This window comes from Polistes dominula, unplaced genomic scaffold, assembly GCF_049000335.1.
Source record: "Polistes dominula isolate Pdom_NZ unplaced genomic scaffold, Pdom_raw_medaka contig_19, whole genome shotgun sequence".
Lineage (NCBI taxonomy): Eukaryota > Metazoa > Arthropoda > Insecta > Hymenoptera > Vespidae > Polistes > Polistes dominula.
Window position 1 is genome coordinate 900,261 of NW_028301058.1, and position 23,537 is coordinate 923,797.

The window sequence follows — 23,537 nt, forward strand, 5'->3', positions numbered from 1 at the left end:
TCAAAATGTGTATGAGAAATCGTTCGTGCTTAAAACTCGCGTGATCTGATGGTTTATATATATATATATATATATTACATGAAAACGATAAAGAGAAGGAAGCAAAAAAAAAAGAAAAAGAAAGAAAGGGAGTAGTTCATCCGGTTGATAGAATTTAAAAGTATGTTTCTCAGATATTTTACAAGACATTCTTTAAAAAAAAACTGTAAAAAGAAAATTATTATTATTATTAAAACAATGATCTGCTTTATACATTTATTTTTTTTTTCATTTTAAAAGTTATTCTTTTGACTATAGTTAATTCAGATTACAGTTGATTTGGTATTAACTTAAACAATTCATTAAATAATATCATTTTGATATACATTAATAGAACAATTTTTACAGTTACTTTTCTAAAGTCAAATAAAATTTAAAACAAATCATTTTTGTAGCAATCTGTATATTAACTCTTTCAATGTCAAATACTATTACAATGCATTTTTCAAATAACTTTTTATCAAATGGAATCCATTAATTTACAGATAATCATAATTATAATTATGTGCATTCAGTAATGAAAGAATAGAAGAAAAATCAGAAAAATTGATAAAATAAAATGTTTAAATATACATACGTATCTTTTATGTTAAATAATAGATTGAATTTCAGGTTACTCAGCTTGTTGCTGTTCAGTTACACTTATTATGCACTACCTATAATTAGAATATTATGTAAATACATTTTAAACATTTTCATATTCCTATAATTATATACAAATATCGAATTTTTCATTTGAAATGAATTACTTATCTTTCTATAAAAATAAAATCAACTTACGTTCATCCCTTAATTATTATTAATCTTCTGTAATTTTCCCGCGTATTTTAAAATTAATTATGGCTCGTTAAAATTATTTGATTTCGTACAGAAAAAAATATAACCAATCAACGCACAGTATGAGAACTCTTATGATTGGTCACAAAATTTTCGCAATAACCAATCAGAAGAAAAGAAAGTGAAGAGGATAGATAGCGCCTTTTTCAAATCTAGTAAAATTATGTTAGAATTATTTAAATTAAATATCATAGTTAAAACCATAGAGATATTACAAATAAAGGAGACAAACCATAGGCGGTTGTGTAAGTGGAAATGTCTCTGCATGAATATAGCAACAAAAAACGAAAGGTTGATGTTGTCTTTCTCTAACTCATGTGGTACTGGCGCGTGCGCATTAGACTTGATGTGCCACCTCTACTAGCAGACTAATGCGCATGCGCCGCTCAGTGCAAGTTAGATAAAGATAACATCAACCTCTCATGTTCTTTCTCTTTTTATTTCGTCGACAGGGTTTTATGCTGGCTTGTCTGCTCTATGTGTAGTATATCTATGATTAAAACACATTATTTAATAAACTATAATGAATGTAAACAATAATTAAAATCCAAAACAATAATAAAATATATAAAATTTATAATTCGATAAACAAGGTAAGAAAGAGACACAATAATAAAAACAAAAGTCCCTACGTGATAGCATTTTCCGGAAAAAAACATCGAACCCGATCTAGGGACATTTATTTGAACATGTCGTCATTTCCAGTATAGTACAGGAGTTCGTTGATTAGTTGAACAAAGTTTTTTAAAGTCATTGAATATTGTTTGTTAAAAAGTCCATTTTGTGTGAAAAATAATAAAATGAGTGGTAAAGAAAATTCAACGACGGTAGCCAAACCTACGACTGTGACTAATACCAAATCTTATGGAAAAATTGTCTTGACTTTACAAAATTGTCTTTTACCTGAAGAAAAACTTGCTTCTACACCATCGCATTTAGACGGTTTAGATGCTGAAACTGAAACAGATCTACGGATATTAGGATGCGAATTAATACAAACGGCCGGAATTCTCTTGAAACTACCACAGGTTAATATTATTATTATTAATTTCAATGATATTTGTACTTTTAGGAAAATTTTCTAACCTCTAAAGTAGATTTTTTTTATGTGTCTGTCTGTATATTATGTTATATATACATATATATATATATATACAAAAATTTTCCTTCGATTCAAAAAATGGTGGTTATACAATAAATTATGTTTATAGTTAAGCACAGTACACACAAAAAAAAAATAAAAATAAAAATAAAAAAAAATTGTAAGTAAATTACTCTATTATGAAGTTGTGAACTGCGCGAGAATTGTATATCTAAATAAAAATCTAACGTATATACAAATTAAAGAAGAGGAAGGAACATGATATACGTCACGTTTTCTTCACGTATCTATTCATGATCTCAGCAACACACGTTATCAATGGTATAATTTACATTTGAATTATACACATTATATATGCAATTTATATATATAGTACGTATTTGAATATTTTTCTTATTATTAGCATGGCAATTAAAAAGGTTAAGTTTGGTACAACCCGTTATATATGAAAGTAAGTGTAATATTATAAGTAAAAACAAAACCAAAAAATAACAATTATATTTTCCTTCTAACGATACAAGTTTTGCTTTTTTTCGTTTTTTTTTTTCAGTTATACTATTCATTTAGATCATTTACACAAAATCTTTAGTTCAGTGTTTTTCAATTGATGGTCAATATAAACAAATTTTAATTGTCAATAAAAAGTAAAAGTCAATTTGAAATTAAAATTATAATTTGATTGACTTCAAGGATGAAATTATTTATTAATTAATTTAATTTTCCATTTACTTTTGTATAATTATTTTTAAAAAAATATATTATAGTATATTAAATTTGTTACATGTTCTACAATAATTATATTTTATTTTTCAACATTTATTGTGTTGATTCATAGTACATAACCCAGTTGAGAAACACTACTTTATTTCATATAACAATCTCATTTTTCATAAAAAAAAAAAATACTTCAATGTCAAATTAAGAATAAACTTTTGTTCCTAAAATTATATTTTATAGGTTGCAATGGCTACTGGACAGGTGATATTTCAACGCTTTTATTATAGTAAATCGTTAGTGAGACATAACATGGAAACAACAGCAATGGGTTGTATCTGTTTAGCTTGTAAAATAGAAGAATCACCAAGGAGAATTAGAGATGTTATTAATGTCTTTAATCACATTAAACAAGTTACTTGTCAAAAGTAAATTTCATTTATATCACATTAAATGGAACATTTATTTCAAAAATGTATGATGTGTTGTATTTGTAAATAATTTATTTTTCATTTGATTCTTTTTTTTCAGACCAATACAACCAGTGATACTTGATCAAAATTATGTAGCATTAAAAAATCAAGTTATTAAATCAGAAAGAAGAGTATTAAAGGAATTAGGTTTTTGTGTACACGTCAAACATCCACACAAAATAATAGTTATGTACTTGCAAGTATTGGGTTATGAAAAGAATCGTGCTCTAATGCAACAATGTTGGAATTACATGAATGACTCATTACGATCAGATGTATTTTTGAGACACCAACCAGAAACTGTGGCATGTGCATGTGTTTATTTGGGTGCACGTCAGCTTCAACTTCCTTTGCCAACTTCACCATCGTGGTTTTGTCTTTTCAAAGTTAGCGAGTCAGCAATAAAAGACGTGTGTCGTCGTATTTTAAAGTTATACTCTAGGCCACGAGTAAAGCCAGAACAATTGGAAAAGAAAGTAGAAGAGTTACGTCGTCAATATGAAGAAGCAAGAACTAAAGCACGTGGTGGTGATGTTGACAGTCATACACCAAGTCCACCATTGCCAAAACATCACAACGCTTGGGGTGGTTTTATTAGTCGCAGTGGTACACATGCTGTACCTGAAAGAACTAAATCACCTAGGTATAAAGTATATCAAATTTTTTCTAATTGTATTATATAGGTTTCATAATGTATACTTATTTTTTTGTTTGGGTTTGTTTCACAGACGTTCTAAGTCAACCAGTACCTCTCCGTCCAAAGGAGAAGGAACAAAACATAATAAAAGAAAGAGACACGTTAGTAGAAGTAGATCTCGCAGTTATAGTCATGGAAGATCTCGTAAACCCAAAAAAGCACAACGAAGAAGATCAGGTAGTCACAAATCTTCACATAGTCGTTATAGGTCCCATAGTCGTTCACGAGAAAGAGATTCTGAAAAATCATGTAAGCATCGTAGCAAACGCCGAAGACATTAAAATATAATAACAGACTTTAATTAATAAATTTAATATAGATATATATAAATGAACAAAAGATCATGGATATTTTCATGATATAATTTTATCTTTAAAGAAGAAGAAGAAGAGAAGAAGAAAAAAAAAGGAACTTTTGCTTTAAAAAGTTGTAACGTTTGTAATTTGTAATCTTTGTAAATAAAATGTCATTTTGAACTATGCTATTTAATCATTATAGTTTAATAAAAAAAATTTATAAATATATATTGTGTTTCACTTTATTTTATTTTATTTTATTTTATTTTATTTTATTTTATTTTATTGTTTCATTAAAATAAATCATTTATTAGATTAAAAGTGAATTAAAAAACAATTCAACTGACAAACAATTCAATTGACAAATAGCATACGTGACATTAACCTCAAACGCTGCGCACTGTACCACTGCGCATCCTGCTACTCCGAAATAACGGGAAACGTGACGTAGCGTAATGGCCGCTAACCTACAAAAATTTGAAACTAGAAAATATCTATATTTAAAACTAAACATTATTAATAAACGCATTTATAATTGATCTATTTAATATTAATAATATAAATGAAAAAATATCAAGTGAATATAAAATAATGAAAAGTATGATAAATAGAAATAAATAAAAGCGGAAGAACAATTTATGAGAAAATGGCTACTCAACGGATAATATGTTTGACAATTTAGATAAAAAGTAAAGATAAATGGAATAATTAAAAGCACGTTTATATTTAAAGATTGCAATATTACAGATAATATTGAAATATATCTATAGATATTTCAAAATAATTCTTAAATGCATTTTAAATAGTCAGAAAGATTAATTGTAGATGGCGATGATGTAAATGTTCACATTAACAAGTATACGATTGGATAAAGTTGCAATAGATTCTGACGTCATATCCTAGTTTACTCATTAAAATCAAGTTATTTAAAATATTATACCGTTAGCCCGTCTATGTTATATTTAGTAAGCCTTATTAATTTGACTAGTTGAAGTTCCGGTTAAGTTAAGTGAGTGTGCTTTTTTCAAACATGGGGAGGTTATTATTTTGAAATAATATGTTGGAACTTGAAAGCCGGGTTGTCGTAGTGTTGTTAAGTTTGTTGAGTGGGTGTATATTATTATACAACACCTGGGGACCAGTCCTCGCAGTAGTCATATCCTTAATTCTAGTGATCTATGTTTGCTATTCTTTGATCACCAACGATAGCTTGCTATCGCCGCATGCATTTTATTTTTTTTATTATTTCAAAGAAACCGCTCTAGAATTGAAGATAGTTATAGAGAAATTGATAGTTTATCTATTAAGATACTTTCATTTTATCTGCAATCAAATAAAATACGTTTTTGAAGTTATTTCATCGACAGTTAATAAAATGACGAGCCGAAGATCAAGTGGATATCAATTAAGCAGTGATACTACTTTTAATAGTAGAAACACATCAAGATTTGATATCATTCCACAATTAAGTCCAATCCCACGAACTGCTCATAAAATAAATATTTCTGATATATCCAATGTATCTGAGAACAAATTCAATCAGAATAACAAATATCAATCTCCTGGTACAAGAAATAGATACAGCAAATATATGTCTACGCCATTAAGTGTATTAAAAAAGGATGATTTACGTGAATTAGAATCGGATACGTTAGAGACTACTAATTTATCATCACCGAAGAAAAATTCTCCAATGTTTAATCAGAATCATACTTTAACACGCGGTGAAAATAATACAACGTTCACACCTGAGGGATCACCATGGGGTACTAGCATCAGTCCCAAAATGAGATCTAAAGCTGCTGGAATTAAAACTGTGCAGACAGTTGCTGGACCATTATTGGCTTCTACAAGATATAACATTGATCCTAAGTAACTAATTTACTTTAATTATTATTATTATTAGATTATTCATTCGCATTGATATTTTCTTTATATGATAGGACATATACTGATATAACATCACCAGGATTAACATTGAGGTTAACTAAATACGCCGCCGAAGCTAATAATAAATTGACACATCAGTCGCAGTACAGCACCGGCCAATTTCCAAAAGTTAATCTCCATGCCAGTCCTATTCCTCTTATCAATACAAAATTTGCTAAGATAAGAGGACCTGTTACAGTTAGAATCGCACCGCCAGAAACTACCAAGTTTTCACCTCAAGAAAGGCAAAAAATGTTGTCTGATGTATGCCAATCAGAAAATAAATCTCCATCGTCTAATGTTGTACAAGTTTTAAAAGAGATATCATTGAAAAGACACGCGTCCAGGGAAGATGTTACAACTGAAATTGTGAAAAAACAAAGAACTGATAATATGTTAATAAACGATGCTGCTACTGACAATTTTGAAGAAACCAAACAAAAAAGAGGTAGAGATGAATCACCTAAATCCGACGATGAGAATTCATCGAAAAATCTTAGACCTACCAAACGTAGTAAAACACCATCATGTTATGATATTCTACGTTCGTTAAGCTCAAGTGTTCATGTTGCTACTGGTATAAAAAGAAAAGCTGGTATGTGCAATATTTTTCTTATATAATCAATGTTATTTCATTTATCAAATTGTATATTAATAATATGAATTTTAGTTGACTGTTCTCGCTGTGGAACTCCTGAATTTGAAAAACATTTTAAGTCTTTGAAAGATTCGCAACATGAAGATTTACAGTCTCCTATTGAACTACAGATTATAAATAAAGAAGATACAGATGCTGAGATGAATGAGAACAAAAAGCGAGTTGCAAGTTCACCTTCACATAAATCTCCAGATAACAATCAAAAACAACCTTGTGTTAAAGGAATACTTAAACCTCATAATAATGCAAAGAACGATAGTGAATCCAATGTACCTCCTCCTCTTCCTGTTAATGAACAAGATGTAAAACCTCATGAGGATAAGGAAGAAGGTAATAATAGTTCTTTAAATACAACCACATACACAGATAAATTGTTTATGAAAGAAGAACCAAAAAGAAATGACAAATTAAAGTCATTCGAAGAAGAACAAAAGCATTTTATAGAGGCTGGCTTTACCACAAACGATGTAGAAGAAATTAAAAAGACAGATATAGTCAAAATGAAACAAACCAGTATGCGAGCTAGATTACAAAGTATGTTTGATGCTATATCTGGCAAAGGTGAGTATTTACAGATTTCATGATTTTATTTAAACAACACAATTTCATTTCTAATACACTATTTCATTATATTTTCCAGCAGCTAGTGGAATTAATCCTGATGTTGTCATTCAGGCGGAAGAAATTAGTGAAGTAGCACCTACAATTTCTTCTTCTACAGATTGTGCTACTCTCAATTCTATAACAACGACAACTAACGTTAATACAACACCTATTACTACGTCTGCTTTAGCACCACCACTTTCTCCATTATCTAATACTAAACCAGTCAAACATATAACATTTAACTTACCAAATACAGAAAATGTATCTGGTATTAAAGAACAGAGTGCAAGTAATTTAGTATCAGATGACAAGAATAAATCAATGATTAATTCTGAAACATCAACTTCTAAGACTGATGCAACACCAACATCACAGGAATTACCTAATGTGACGATAATTACAACGACAGTTTCATTCACAATACCTAACAAAACGGTAACAGAAACGTTACCAATTACAACATCAGCTAATTCAGTAATTGTATCACCAAAAATCTCAAGTGGAATATTGAAATCAAGTACTCCCATTATAAATCTTTCTACAAGTTCTACAAATGTACCAACAACAACTGTTATACTATCAATACCATCTTCTTCAACTAGTCTCTTTGCAAATAAGAGTACTATCGCTAATACTGCAACAACATCATCATTTTCTGATACAACCAATAACAAAACTAGCATTGGCAAATCCTTCTTACCTAATTCAACTAATACAGGATTTACAACGAGTACCAATTTTCCTAAATTTACTTTTGGCAATATTGCTAACACTACTACTACTGAGTCATCACAAATAAATACTGCATCTGTTCAAAATACAACCAGTGGTTTAAGTTTTACCACTGACATGAAAAATATGTTTACTGCTCCAGCTAATGTTACTTCGATAACTGTTGGTAGTAGCGCTGGTGCTGGTGCTGGTGCTGGTGCTGGTTCTGCTGTTTCTGTTTTTCAAAATATTGGAGATAATACTACAAGTAACACCTTTAAAAATTTCTCAACAACTACAACAAGTTCAGTACCATTCATATTTGGAAGTAATACTACAACGACGTCTAAATCTGAAGTTTCTTTATTTAATACAACAACAAGTAATGTTGTTACTAATCCAATGTCTAGTAATACAACTATAATTTCAATTAATCAACCTACAACAAGCAATACGATGTTAAATTTGGCAAATAGTACATTTAATGCAAATGCATCTAGTGGATCTACGACGTTTACGTTTAGTACCACAAAACCTATATTTTCATTTGGAACATCAAATGCATCAACAACGGATAATAAATCAACATTTTCTTATAATGCAAATGCATTAGGAAACTCTACTGGATTGTTAACATCAACTAATACACCAGTTACATCTACTACAAGTAATAATACAACTTCTGGATTTAACATACCAGTTGTTACTTCATCTACGCAATTTTCTACAAATGCATCTATATTTAATACACCATCAACTACAACTGCATCTATATTTAATACACCATCAACTACAAGTGTATCTATATTTAGTACACCAGCAACGACAACTGCATCTATGTTTAATACACCAGCAACGACAACTGCATCGATGTTTAATACACCAGCAACAACTACAGCGTCAATGTTTAATACACCATCAACTACAACTGCATCTATATTTAATGCACCATCAACTACAACTGTATCTATGTTTAGTACACCATCAACTACAGCTACATCTATGTTTAATTCACCAGCAACGACAACTGTATCAATGTTTAATACACCAGCAACAACAAGTGGATCGATGTTCAATACACCAGCAACAACAACAAGTGGATCGATGTTCAATACACCAGCAACAACAACGATGTTTAGAACAACAACCAGCGAGCCAGTATTTGGTCAATCAATCGCTGCTCCTATTTTTGGTAATACAACAAAATCTCCTTTTACACCAATCCAATCAACAAAACCAACCATTGAATTTGGTACAGGCAACAATAACTTCAAAGAAGAAAATAAACCTCCTGCTTTTGGATCTACTACAACAGTCTTTGGAAGTACCAGTACACCATTGTTTGGATCACAGACTACAGCACCACCAACGTTTGGTTCTCCTAGCGTTTCAACCAGTACTCTCAATTTTGGTAATACAAATACAACCACTCCTGTATTTGGTGCACCAAACTTAAGTGCACCAGGGAGTACGCAAACATCAACAACTAATAGTTTTGCTTGTCTTACTACACCAAATCCAATATTTGGAAATCAAAATAATCCAGCAGCTCCCTTTGGATCTACTACTACTACTCCAGTTGGAACCTTCAACACTCCGATGCAAAGTACCTTTGAAACTCAACAATCAACTCCTCTGCAGTTTGGTGCTGCCAGTAATTCTAATGCCTTTGGTGACAATAAACCATCGCCATTTGGTATTCAAACAACAGTGACACCCGCTTTTCCAACAAATGAAAACAATACAAGTAATATCTTTACATTTGGTGGAAATCAGGCAGGACAACAACAACAACAACAACAACAGCAACAACAACCAACTAATACCTTTACATTTGGTAATAATAACGCATCTAATAACAATACATCAACAACTGGAGCTGTACCATTCCAATTTGGTGCGAGCACTTCTAAACCAGGTAACCATTAACATTATCTCTTAAATCTCATTAATAATACAATAACAAAAGAACAACAACAATAACAACAAAAATAAAAATGAATGTATAGTTACAGGATTTAATTTTACTGCACCATCAACTACGCCATCGCTTAATTTTGGAACTTCTGGTACACCCACATTTAATGCTCCAACTCCTGGAATGTTTAGCATTGGTAGTGGTTCAACTGCACCCCGATCAAGACCTGCCAGAGGCAGAAAACCAAGATGATGCAGAATGTAAAAATCATATATTTAACATCTTTAAGTAAATTTTTTTTATCAAGATACATCGACGACATTTAATTCATTTCAACATTAAAATGACTGTTTGAGTTGGACGCATATACATATACATATTATTATTATTATTATTATTATTATTATTATTATTTTATTATTATTATTATTATTCATTATTTTTTTTCAAATAAAAAAAAAACAGAAAAAAGGACAGAGTCCAATGCTTATGTGGAAATAATAAGTATATTATATAATAAGTAATATTGTGATTATCATTTCTAAATGTTTATTAACCATTTTCAATTGTATTTTGTCATTTGTACATATACGAATATATATAGAAATATATTAATAATAATATGATCAAATATTGTTAGAAATTAAGAGAAGAACAAAATACAGAAGGGAAAGATATTTAGGATAGAATATTCAAGAGAACAAAAGAAACATCATTTGCATGAATTATCAAGATAAATCATCTTTCTCTTTTTTGTTTTTTACGTATAAGACCATTAGTGTGTGCTGAATTTATTTATATATAATATAAATATACATATATATTATATATATATATATATATATACGTATAGTTCATATGACAAAAAGATACTTAAAATATAATCGTCAAATATTACTAAGTACATTTTTCCTTTTATTTTTTGTTTTTGTTTTTGTTTTTGTTTACAAAGAGATATATTACCAATTATGAATTTCTAAATTGTGTTTTATTTTTATTTTTTTATTTCATGATACATAAAATAAATACTTTCCTACAGTTCTTTTAATTATACAAGTTTTAATGATTGTTAACACGAATTACGATTTAATTTACGTGATAACATTTAAATGAATTTATTATACTTGTTATTAAAACATAACAGAGTATTCACAATTGTTCTTAAACAATACGAATAATGAATGTATATTAATACAATGTTTTAAATTATTATCATTTTTAATGCGTTATTATTATTACAAAAAGGTAATAATAAGATCTATTACAATAAAGATGGTGGTCTGCTTTTATAGTAGAACCAAAGAAGAAGAAGAAGAAGAAGAAGAAAAAGGGGGGGAAAAAAGGGGAATATAAATAATAATAATAATTAAAAAAAACACACACATACACACACACAACAAGCTTTTCTATAAATTCACTTAAAATCATATATTAATCTAAATATTATTATGATATGCTTGAAACGACACTTGTGTGTCATTTTTAACAATAACGCATATTATACTTGTATATAAATTGTGTAATTAATTTGATATATTAGAAAAAGAAAATTAATGTTCTTGCCGTGATAATATATATATATATATATATATATATATATGACCTTGAAAAAATATCCCCCATGTATCTTGAAAGAATTAAACAAAAAAAACAACAATAAAAAAATACAAAAAGTAGAATTTAATTACAACAACAACAACACATACACACACAATCATAACAGGTGTATGTGCATAACATAATTTACAGGATATTGTAGAAAAAGGAAATAGAAAAGAAAAAAAAACATTTAAAATAAGACAAGTAATTGAGATATGTGCTATTAAATGATATTCAATAAAATTATAAAATATATAAACAAATGAAATATAATTATATTCAATTATTCTATAGTATAACATTTTATATACACATACATTACATACACACACTTCATTGAATGAATGTGTGAATGTGCGAATCAAATGAATGCATTTCATCATCAATATACATATATACATATATATATATGTGTTGTTTTTATTATAATGTTTTATCATTTTATTAAATTAAACAATATTATTAATATTATTTAATAGATTATATCATAATAATAATAATAAAAAAAAAAAGAAAAGGAAATGAAATCAATATCGATCGTTCGAGAAATAGATCCCCCCCCCATTATTTCTATGTATTACGGTATGATTAAAAAAAAATTACTAAATAATATTGAAAATATAATGAAAAAAAAAAACCCCAAAAAATGAAATATTAATTGTAATAAACAATACTTATGATGTTTTTTTTTTTCTCTGAAGACAATCCAAAGTAGAATAATTAAAGGATAAATACGTTAGATACAGCAGGCCGCCGCGTGCATAGCGTGGTGCAGTTCAACGTTTCATTGTGCATGCGAGTAGGCGGCGCTTTATCGGCGCACATCGTATGCTCTGTAAAACTAACATTTTGATTGGTCAACTTCGGGATATACTAGAACGACTAGCCAATAGGAAAGATTGTTAGGAGGGAGTTTTAGAATAGCGACGCCGTTTATTAGGTTGCTTGGCAGCACAGTTATGTTCAGACCAGCAACGTAACAGTATTATACATTGAATTTATCTCCCAAGGAGCGGAGTTTGTCAGCGCGTGTTTTAACACCTTACGCTAACATCATGGCTGACTCAGAGAAACAGCCCGAACAACCTAAGGCTGTTCAACTAAAATTAGTTATTGGTAAGTAATTATCTTCTTTATATTCATATTTTAATCATATATATTACAAAAATCGAATGTTATACGAATAAGTAAGACTGTTGAGCACGTTGCTAGCAAAGGCGGCCGATACGGTTCCCGTAATGGCGTCTATCCACGATCCGTGGACGCATAGCCATGTGGCTTTTTACCCGGCGTGCCGGCCTCTTACATAATTGTTATCGCATTGAATTTATTAAAATTATCATTTAATAATTTAGTACAAATATATATGTATATATTTATATATATCGAGTTATTCGTTTGATTTTAACATCTCGTTTGATTTATATATTCTTCGTCTCTCTCTCTCTCTCTCTCTTTCTTATACGAAAAACGACGAATACGAGTAGTCCTTTTCTGTGTTACTTATTCGTTCCTTCCTGTTTGCTCGTTGGGATGAGAAAGAAAAAAAAAAAAAGATGGAGATAGATAATAAAGAGAGGGTGAGTTTACAAGCTATTCCGAAATTCATCATCGATTTTTCTCTACCCATCGAACTTTCCAGAAACATACGGATATATTTCAATTACATGATGTGCACGAAAAATGAAAAAAAAAAAAAACAAAAAAAACGATAAAAATACGTTTCTTATGTATTCGTAATTTTTTTCATCCATCCGTTGATCATAACCTTAAAGTAGCACCGATGCTTTTTCTTAACTTTCTAAATTAAACATATATATGTATATTTTATGTATTATACATATATATATATATATATGTATGTATTGAAATTATTAAACGTTTTATTTGTTGATCGAATATTCTCGATTAAAATTGTTCAAATTCTCTAAGCAAATAGAAAATGTGGGGGAGGAAACGGATGACGGCGAGGGGGGGGGCGGAAGAAAGGAAGAGGAAATTTTCGATCGGCAGACACACACTACTTCCGGTTTTTCTATTTTATACCGCGCTTTCGTTATATAAGATATTACTAAGAAAATCTTTCATCTAACATATAATCTTTGTCATAAATTAATCAAATTAAATTTATTTAAAAAAATAATCAAGAAAATAACCATTTTATATATATATATATATGTGTGTGTGTGTGTGTGTGTGTGTGTAAAAAAAAATACAAAAAAAAAATAGGAATTTATTTTGAACAATGTTCAGTACTTCCTTTGACCTTTCCGTTAAACGTTAGTTCATTTTATTTAAAATCAATTCAAACATATATTTATATATATATATACATATATAAATTTGAAATCTTTATGAACGTTAAAATCATAATAATCTATTTGCTGATTGGTCTAACGTATTTACACGTGACTTTTTTGAATGTTTACATTGTGTACAGAGGTTAAGACAATACATATACATATATACATACACAAATACATTATTATCATATTTCTTAACCGTTTATCACGAATTTACGAAATATATTTTCAAAATATATTTATATATATATATATATATATATATATATATATATATATATAATAGATAAGTATATAATGTAGTGTATATGACTATACTGGCTCGATGAACCGGAACCACGTTTTTTTTTCGTTGCTAATATATAGAAGTATTATGGCGAAACGAATGAGTCACGAGCACAATTTCTAACTTCTATAATAAACTCTTTTATTTTTACATACATACCTATGTATATATATATATATATATATATAAAAGTTTATATCAATTTATATTATTTTTTTTTTTTTTTTAAATTTACAAGAACTTCCGGTCAACTTTATAATAAAACGATTGGTGGAAGTTCTTAATTTGAAATAAATTGATTATTTTATATTTAAAAATTTAAATATGATCATGTATATTTAGAAAATTGATTTGAACTTTTAAAATAATTTAACGTATTATTTATATATATATATATTTATATGTTTATTATATTTATATATATATATATATATATATATATATATATATATTTTGTGTGTGTATATGAGTGTAATGATAATAGAATAGGTCATCGATAACAATTTGAATTATGAATATCAGAAATTGATCACGTTGTTTTAACGTGATAAATATTTAATTTATTTCGTATATTTATGTAATGTGAGATATTTCTAGAATAATAATATTAAATAAATATATATATATATATATATATATATTTCATTTTATCTCTTATATTAGAGATAATATGAAAATGATTATTATATTTCTATAGATATTTAAATGTAAACATTCAATTCGACCTATTGATTTGTACTGATAATTTATAAATTGTATTTTGATTGAACAACATTTTGAAATTCTTAAATCTTGGTTTTCATTATAAATTGAAAGACAAATAAAATAACAGATTATTTTTGTTTCATAAGATTATCTGATTTTAGATAGTCTTCATAATTTTGAGTTTTATTAATTTGAATTTAATATTACATTTAATACAGTATTTCTTTAAAGCATATATATAAATATATATATAAATATACTGTATTATATGTGTATATACTGTATATACTGTATATTAGTATATTTTTTTTACTGTATATTATATTATATACAGTAATATAATAATATACTAATATATCGTAATATACAGTAATATACAGTAACATACAGTAATATATAGTAATATACATTAATATACTATTATATACTGTATATTAGCATATTACTGTATTATTGTATATTATATATATTTTATTTGTGTGAGAGATTTATAAATAATATATATAGTACATTTGTACTATTTATAGGTTATTGATATATATGATCTGTATAATAATAATAAATAAATAAATAATTATTTCAAATTATAATAATTTTCTATACTTTTATTTTTCAGCTAATAAGGTAATGGGAACAGTAAAATGGTTTAATGTCAAAAGTGGATATGGATTTATCAACAGGTTAGTATTGCATAAATTCATTAACTGCTTCTTTCTTGTATTTTAATGACTCGCATAATTTTGAACATTTGGTATTGCATCATTTGACCGTTGAACTAATATTGTAGATCATCAATAGAATAATGTTTTTCCAATATTACTTTTTATTCTATCAGTTTAAATACATTTTCTTTTTTTTTTTATTAGTTCAAATAGTATAACGTTTTGAATAAATGTTTGTAATATATAACATTTTTAAAGAAATTGGTTGGCCATTATTTTAGTTCTTCGTTGTATATTATTTTGAAAATACGTCTGTTATCATTGAAATATTCTTGTCAATTTTCATGAATATTTTTCTAGGATTATTTACAAAAGGGTTTTTGTTTGTTTGTTTGTTTTTTTTGTTTAATCATTATTTAATTAATTTTTTATTGATAATATAATTCAGTAGATTTTTACGAATGTATAAGAGAGTATGTGTTTTAACCAAAGTCATTTTGGTTTGTAAGTTATGTGTGTGAAACATTGATTCAATTAATTAAAAATATATATACCTATATATAAGATTTAATAATAAACTAGGAAAATATTTTCCTAGATTCTCAGGAATAGATTTCCTAGATTTCCTAATTAATCCTAGAAATATTATTTATGAATAAGATTGTAATAACGTTAGGACGATTATTTCAATTACAAAATAGGATTATTACAAATACATTTATATGATACATTATTAGAGTAGTATTTTTTTTATTAAAAATAGAAAATAAATTAAAATCTAGGATAATTATATTTCATATATAAATTAATTGTGTGATGTTGACTGTATACAATTTTAAAAAAGAAGAAGAAACAAAATTGATGCGCAATTTCTAGACAAAGTTTCAACTCAACATGAAATAGAAGTTCCCTTTACGACAGAAGCTCTCGTAGAGATGCCTAAATCGCATCGAGCTCTGATGGTCCTCCGCTATTTCTAGGTCTCTTTCTCTATCTATTTGGCATAATGCCAAGAAATTCGTCGTTTACCGCGAGAAATTCAGCTTCCCTGATATTCTCCTATTCCTCGGGATCACAGGAGCCTAAAGTATTATAATACTAATGCAAAACACACACACATCACACACAGAGAGAGACACACAGACATAAAATATTATCCATTTTTACGTGTTCAATATTATGAAAAAAAGAAAAAAAAAAAAAAAATCAAATAAATTTGATATAGTTAAACGATTATGACGGTGTTAAGGCTGCTGGAAACCTTACATTAAGTTACAAATTAGATGAACTAAGGGAGAAGCCATTTTGCAATGCGTTCTTCTTGACAATTAAGAACGTCATGGTTGTGGTGTTGTGTGTGCGACCTTGCATAAGTGTGACTCACGTGTCTTGAATATTATTATCTTAAGAAGAAACGCAACTTGTTTCTTAATGGAAACGCATAACACACGTGGTACTATTGCGTATATATTTATTTCAATATTATTATTATTATTATTTTTATTTTTATTATTATTATTTTTTTATTTTTTTATTTTTTTAAATTCATATATTCAAAATTTATTATTTATCCTATATATTATTATACTTGAAATTAAATATTTTCATTTATTTATATTATAATTAACAAAAAACAAACATTTAGGTTGACCAGAAAGTAATATGTTGCTTTCTAACCTCAAATTCAAATATTTAAAATATATAAAATATATAACATATATAAAATACTCTCTCTCTCTATATATATATATTAAATAATAATACTTTTATATTAATATAAGTTATATAGTACAGTTAAATTAAGGTTATATACAGTAATATAATAGTTTTTAATTAAAATATAAAACTATGCATGTGTGTAGAAACGACATTACTTTCTGGTCGCTCTATATAACAATTAAGAAATTTATTAAAAGAAATTAAGAGTACCAAATTGATCCCCCCCCCCACCACCTACCTAGTCAATAAAATCATTCGATAATTTAACTGAAAATACAAATGCAGTAGTAAACAACAGGATTATTGCATTATACTTTGCATATACCAATTGTAGTTGAGTAGTACATTAAATAAATTAACATGAAAACAAGGATTATGCGGAAATGCACGTAGTATACTCATAGAGAGATCGTGTACCGGTGATATATCCAAGACAGAAAGAGAAAGAGATAGAAGGGATTCCTATCAGGGGAAGGGCAAGCAAGCAAGCTAGCCTTCCGTACACGAGACGAACGTTACCCTCCCCTCTTCTCTTCAGTTGAGCTCTAGGGTTCGATGACCTTTCAGGTCCGTGCTTTACTCTGCAGCTTCACGGGCTTCGATTATCTCTCTCTCTCTCTCTCTCTCTCTCTCACTCTCTCTGGGTTTACCAATGGATCAACGTATGTTTGTGTAACATACGTTTCACGTCTATACTCATCTTGATGAGCTCACAATACTACCATCTAACAACACACTCGTTGATTTATGTTATTATTAGGATGCCCCTATACTTTTCACAATTATTGCATACGTTAATTTTTTGATGTATCCTTTTACCTAATAACACACTTTTCTAATTGTTTCTTCTCAGATTAAACGGGGGTGTTTTTTTTTTTTTTTTTAATTATTAACATCATTTGTTTTTACATTTGTTACAGAAATGACACCAAGGAGGATGTATTTGTACATCAAGTGAGTATTTTTTATATTAAATATTAAATTTTGATAGTTTATATATGTATATGAATATATATTATTTAAATAATTAATATTATTTATTACAGTCGGCTATTATTAAAAATAACCCCAGAAAAGCCGTGCGCAGCGTTGGCGATGGCGAAGTTGTCGAATTTGACGTAGTCATCGGAGAAAAGGGTCACGAAGCCGCTAATGTCACCGGACCATCTGGTGAAGCAGTGAAGGGTTCACCCTATGCTGCTGATAAACGCAGGGGTTATCGCGGATGTCACTGGATATATCCACGACGTGGAAACGTTCGATCGCAGCGTCGACCACCACGCGAAGGACAAGAAGGATATGAATCCGGTTAGAAGTTCTAATTCATTGAATTCATTTAATAAATGCATCTCATGCCCTTCTTTCTTCAATTTCATGTTAAATAATGGGGATCCCCCCTTTAAAACAAATGCATTCAATAATAATAATATGTTTTGCATTTAGCTGATGGTAAAACGGGAGAAGAAGGGAATACCAACGAGGGTGGTAACCAACAACGTCGTTATAGACCACGACGTAATTATGATTATTATTACACCCCGGGTAATCGGCATTCCGGGTCTAACCAACAACAACAAGGTGAAAACTCTGGTGAGGGTGGTGAACAAGGAGGAAAGGGTACTGGCGAAGGTGGTGCCCCACGTGGTGGTGGCCGTGGTCGTGGAGGAGTACCACGACGTTTCTTCCGCCGAAACTTCCGCGGAGGAAGAGGTGGTGGACCACCTAGGCGTCCACGCAATCAGGATGGTCAGGTAACTTCTTATATAATATCATTTTAATGTTTTAATTCATACAAGCAGATGATGCATATATATATAGATATATAAAACTCCTTCCATATATACAATCACAATTTACACGACCCAGATATCTTTCAATGTGTCAGTTCACGAATGAAGCACCGATCACACACCTCATCATTTTATGTTTAGATATTAGTATTAGATTAATGAATTTATTATTAGTCTTTATTATTCTACCTATTTTTCTATTTGATTTTGTTTTATTATTTACAACTTGTGTTCTTTAAACGGCACACAACCTACATAACCTCCTTTGTTTTCATTCTCTTTTTTTTTTTTTGTTCTTTCATGTATATAATCGTTTATTTAAATTAGGCTTAACCGGATATATTGGAACGATGAATATATGTAGGTTTATTATTTCTTATATTCCATCTATTATCTTTGAACGATCATTAATCAATACATCTGGACAAAAACTAGATCAGCATAGATGAAATTAATTATGAGACGGGTACGGTAGAGAGATCAATTGTCAACTTGTTAGGTGACCGATGACGAAGTTGGTGCCGGCGAGGGTGGACAAACAGATGGTGTACAAAGAATTCCACGACCTCGATACAGACGACGAGTACCAACAACAACACGACTAAATAATAGCCAGCAGACGGCAAATAAAGAAAATCTACGACCTCCTTCTGCTGCTAACAAAATTCATCCTGCCACTCCTATTTCCCAGACACAGAATAATACCACCACCACCACCACCACCATCACCACCACCACCGTCACCACCAAGACACTTCCTGAAGTTTCCGATAAGATCATCAAAGTATCTGTCTCGAGTGTCATTGCATATTTCATAGATTTATTATTAATAATAGTTACTTATCACCATCAATTTGGTAACACATTCATTCATATTACATAATTTTATACTATTGTATTAGAATATAGAAATAACATTGAATTTTACTTAGATTTGTTACCAAATTGATATTAATAGTTGAAACATTTGAAATAATCTTTCATGATAATTCACTAGGTTGATATATACTATACTACCACTACTACTACTACTATTACTACTACTACTACTTCTCTCTCTACTGTTGCTATGAACGAACGAAACGTATTGTTAGACTATATATAGTATACATATTATAAATAGCTTTCACACATTCATTCAGAAAGCTAGCTAGCCTGGGGTTCTATTTTTTCTTTTTTTCTTGCATTTATCTCATCATCACTCTATTCAATTGCTAGTTCTCTCTCTCTCTCTCTCTCTCTCTCTCTGTATCTTATTTTACGCAACTACACAAATGTTTAATATTGTCGACGAATTTCACTTACTAGTCAAAGTTATAAAAAGTATATTTCTCATTTGTTATTAATCTATCCAATTAATGACATACATTGTTTTCGTTGTTGTTTTGTATTAAATTATTGTAGAAACAAATAATTGACTCATGAGACACTCTAGTAACTTAGTAACTTAGTAAATTCGTATCATGAGGGACTAGTAACTTGGTAAATTCGTTGATGAATTTATTTTGTGAAAGGGCGTAGCGCTTCGCACACCACTATTGCACGTATCTTGTTTATACTCTTTTCAGTCGGAGCAGAAGTCGGATGCACCTAAAGATAAGGATGCACCTGCCGCTGCCCCTGCTCCACAGGTAATGTGGCTTTCCTTTTTTCTGCTGAGTGTGTGTGTGTTGCAACTTATCTGTTATTTCAAAGTACATCCGACATACATATATATACATATTTAGAATTCCTTTGTAGTTAACACATGTTCACGCCGGCGCGTACCACCGGTGGCTCGCATTAGACTGTCTCATCGGGCGGCGCGTACCACCGGTGGTCCGCACTAGACTGTCTCATCGGGCGGCGCGTACCACCGGTGGTCCACAATAGACTGTCTCATCAGGCGGCGCGTACCACCGGTGGTCCACCTTGGTGCAGGTTTGAGAACAAGCAAAAATCACGCGCCGCCAGATGAAGCGCATCTTAGATTCGAGTGCCGCCCCACAGCGCAGACACTGAAAATCGGCGCCGGCGTCAACGTGTTAAACAAAAAAAAAAAAATCATCATCATCAATTTCTTGCATCTTGTAACATTTAAATATTTGCTTCTTATCCTCCTTCTCATCCACCACCTACTCCTCAAACCTTCAGCATAAAACACACCTCCTCCTCCTTTATCCTCTAATGACCTTCGATGTTCTTTCTTTGTATTTAAATTATTACCTTTGCTTACAATTTTTTCAGATTAACGGCCATCTCGTTTTCATTCGTGCTTTGCTGTCGTGATACTATTAATAATTATATTATTATTATTATTATTATTGCTATTATTATTATTATTATTATAATGATTATATACATCATTGTGCTTTGTTTTTTTTTAGTTGTTATGCCATGTGTACGTGTGTGCATATAGGCACATAAGATAAAATTAAACTTCTATAAGTACAAATAGAATTTTTCTATTGCAGGAAAGCCAACAGGTGCAAAACACCACTACTGAAAGTACCGCTTAAATTAAGAAGAAGAAGAAGATGAAGAGGAAGTTAAACAATTGCTACCAACACTAAAGAAAAAAAAACATAAAAAAAAATATCAATCCTTTTAATAAATAACACCAAACGACACCCGTTAATAACGCCGAAGCAAAAAAAAAAAACAAGCAACATCAGCAGAATGCAGTTAAGCAACAGCAGCAAGTAGCAGCAGCAGCAGCAGCAGCAGCAGCAATACAAGCAAAAGCAGCAATAAAAAGAAAAAAAAGCAACAGGAATAAATCAAGTAACATTTAAAAAAGAAGAAGAAAAAAACAAAAAAAAAATAAATAATTCAAGAAGAAGCAATTCCAAAATGAGATATGAAAGAAAAGGAAAGAAAACAAAATATATATAACAAAAATCAACAACAGCAACAACAAAAACCACAAATAAAATTAAAAAAAAAAAAAAAAAAAAAAACACAAAAAAAAATATAAAAAATACGACTCCACACTCTCCCCCCACGAAAATTAAATTAAATTAAATTAAATTAAATTAAATTTAAAAAAAGAAAACAACTTTGAGGTATGTAACGGCTGATAAGAGCGCCATCTCCCCCCACCCCCCATCCCCGCTAAAGAAGTAAACAAAAAAAAGAAAATGAAGAAAAAAAATATGATTTTTTTGACGAGAGGGGCCCAGATTGAAGAAAATAAACACAACACACACATTGGATGATGATGATGATGATGATGATGGGGGTTATTTTTCAATCGATTTTTAAAATCATAAAAAAAAAAACAAACAAACAAACCAAAAAACATTCATCACATCCCCATTTCGAAATAATTAAATTTTATTTTTTTTTTGTTTTCCCCCCTCTTAATTATATATAGGATATAATACATATCCTAAATATATATATATATATAGATAGATATACATAAAGCTGATTTAATAATTAGTATGCACACCCATTTGTTGCATCCATTGATTAAAAATAAGACTCAACTCAAAGGTTTTCAGATTGAACAACAACAACAACAACAAAAAAAGAAAGAAAAAAAAATGGATATAAAATAACTCTCTCTCAGGTCAAAGAATTTGATATTTTTTTAATTAACATTTGAGTTGTATTAAATTAAAATAAGACAATTCAAATTGTTTAAAAAAAAAAAAGACAGCAACATTATTATTAACAATTTGAAATGTTTCATCAAAACAACACTATCCCACGAGTTGGTTTAATAAGAATATAATGATAACATAACCTATAATAATAATAATAATAATAACGTTATATATCATTCCCACTTCGTGGTGTGTGTGTGGACAAAACAAAACAACATAAAACAAATACAAATACTAAAAAAAAAAACAAAGATGGAAACATAACCAAAAAGTTTACAAGCAAAACAAGATAAATCTGTGGCTCTGGTGTTAATTGTTTTAAGGTTTATTATTCGAATAAAATTACAAAAATTTACAAAATTAAAATTAATAATATAGGGTGACACGACGATACTGAGAAGATGAACGAAAAAAAAAAAATTCTCTTTCGTATGTGTATGTGTGTGTGTGTGTGTGTGTATACACAACGTTGCTGCACGCATTTAATAAAATCTACATTTGATTTTTTTTTTTTTTTTAAAGATAATATTGAATTTTTTAATTAAAACATAAATTAATCGAAGCATTTAAAACAAAAACAATTTCTTATTGAAACAATGTTTTTAATATTAATAATTAATAATAATAATAATCATTATCATCTTATATGAAAATTTTTTTCAGATTAAAAATAATTGAATTTTTTTTTTATTTATCAAACTCTTTTAAGAAAAAAAAAAAAAATGAAATTAGGAAAAAAAAATTAAAAATACCGATGAGTTTGTACTATGCAATAATTGAAATAATTTTAAACAACAAAAAAAAAAGAAAAGAAAAAAAAAATGGCGACTTCTTTTTGTCTGCACTATAAATGAAAATGCTTAAGTTTTTGTTTTACGTTTTATCGTATTAATTATTGTGTAT

The 23,537-nt window shown here is 29.0% G+C and overlaps 3 protein-coding genes and 2 long non-coding RNA genes across 17 annotated transcripts in view; 3 read left to right on the top strand and 2 right to left on the bottom strand.

Moving 5' to 3' along the window:
• Positions 1-1,547, bottom strand: part of LOC149031467 (uncharacterized) — a 36,268-nt gene extending 34,721 nt beyond the window's left edge. Inside the window, exons 1-3 of one of the 3 annotated variants that reach the window (XR_016177707.1) lie at positions 1,109-1,543; positions 820-1,028; positions 617-695 (exon numbers count right to left, since the gene is read on the bottom strand). This is a non-coding gene — a long non-coding RNA (uncharacterized LOC149031467). Of the gene's footprint in view, positions 1-616; positions 696-819; positions 1,029-1,108 lie in introns of all 3 variants that reach the window. The other 2 variants (XR_016177705.1, XR_016177706.1) reach the window with 2 other exon arrangements.
• Positions 1,548-1,568: 21 nt separating this feature from the next.
• LOC107068863 (cyclin-L1) lies at positions 1,569-4,386 on the top strand. 5 transcript variants are annotated; one of them, XM_015325684.2, is made up of 6 exons: positions 1,764-1,904; positions 2,088-2,299; positions 2,382-2,429; positions 2,936-3,120; positions 3,224-3,808; positions 3,894-4,386. In XM_015325684.2, the coding sequence occupies exons 3-6, from the start codon at positions 2,424-2,426 to the stop codon at positions 4,141-4,143; spliced, it is 1,026 nt and encodes a 341-aa protein (XP_015181170.1). In that variant the 5' UTR covers positions 1,764-1,904; positions 2,088-2,299; positions 2,382-2,423; the 3' UTR covers positions 4,144-4,386. The 5 variants fall into 5 exon arrangements, with proteins under 5 accessions (XP_015181169.1, XP_015181167.1, XP_015181170.1 ...); XM_015325683.2 differs by lacking the exons at positions 2,088-2,299; positions 2,382-2,429 and having other exon boundaries at positions 1,569-1,904; positions 3,894-4,111; positions 4,182-4,386; XM_089175808.1 differs by having other exon boundaries at positions 2,088-2,429.
• A 393-nt stretch (positions 4,387-4,779) lies between these two features.
• Positions 4,780-11,865, top strand: LOC107068858 (uncharacterized). Of its 5 annotated transcripts, none has more exons than XM_089175804.1 (6): positions 4,780-6,030; positions 6,102-6,682; positions 6,758-7,306; positions 7,386-9,473; positions 9,609-9,980; positions 10,072-11,865. In XM_089175804.1, exons 1-6 carry the CDS (start codon positions 5,216-5,218, stop codon positions 10,230-10,232), a joined length of 4,566 nt encoding a protein of 1,521 aa, XP_089031930.1. In that variant the 5' UTR covers positions 4,780-5,215; the 3' UTR covers positions 10,233-11,865. The 5 variants fall into 5 exon arrangements, with proteins under 5 accessions (XP_089031930.1, XP_089031931.1, XP_015181160.2 ...); XM_089175805.1 differs by having other exon boundaries at positions 9,612-9,980; XM_015325674.2 differs by having other exon boundaries at positions 4,783-6,030; positions 7,386-9,254; positions 9,321-9,980.
• Positions 11,866-12,520: 655 nt separating this feature from the next.
• Positions 12,521-22,885, top strand: yps (Y-box binding protein ypsilon schachtel). 3 transcript variants are annotated; one of them, XM_015325675.2, is made up of 8 exons: positions 12,521-12,695; positions 15,490-15,553; positions 18,175-18,208; positions 18,301-18,562; positions 18,698-19,005; positions 19,544-19,828; positions 20,613-20,675; positions 21,498-22,885. In XM_015325675.2, exons 1-8 carry the CDS (start codon positions 12,635-12,637, stop codon positions 21,540-21,542), a joined length of 1,122 nt encoding a protein of 373 aa, XP_015181161.2. In that variant the 5' UTR covers positions 12,521-12,634; the 3' UTR covers positions 21,543-22,885. The 3 variants fall into 3 exon arrangements, with proteins under 3 accessions (XP_015181161.2, XP_015181162.1, XP_015181164.1); XM_015325676.2 differs by lacking the exon at positions 19,544-19,828 and having other exon boundaries at positions 12,526-12,695; XM_015325678.2 differs by lacking the exons at positions 19,544-19,828; positions 20,613-20,675 and having other exon boundaries at positions 12,528-12,695.
• On the bottom strand, positions 16,517-17,057 carry LOC149031468 (uncharacterized). The gene is made up of 2 exons (XR_016177708.1): positions 16,802-17,057; positions 16,517-16,617 (listed from the first exon to the last, which is right to left on the bottom strand). It is a non-coding gene; the product is annotated as an uncharacterized LOC149031468 (long non-coding RNA).
• Positions 22,886-23,537: the final 652 nt, after the last annotated feature.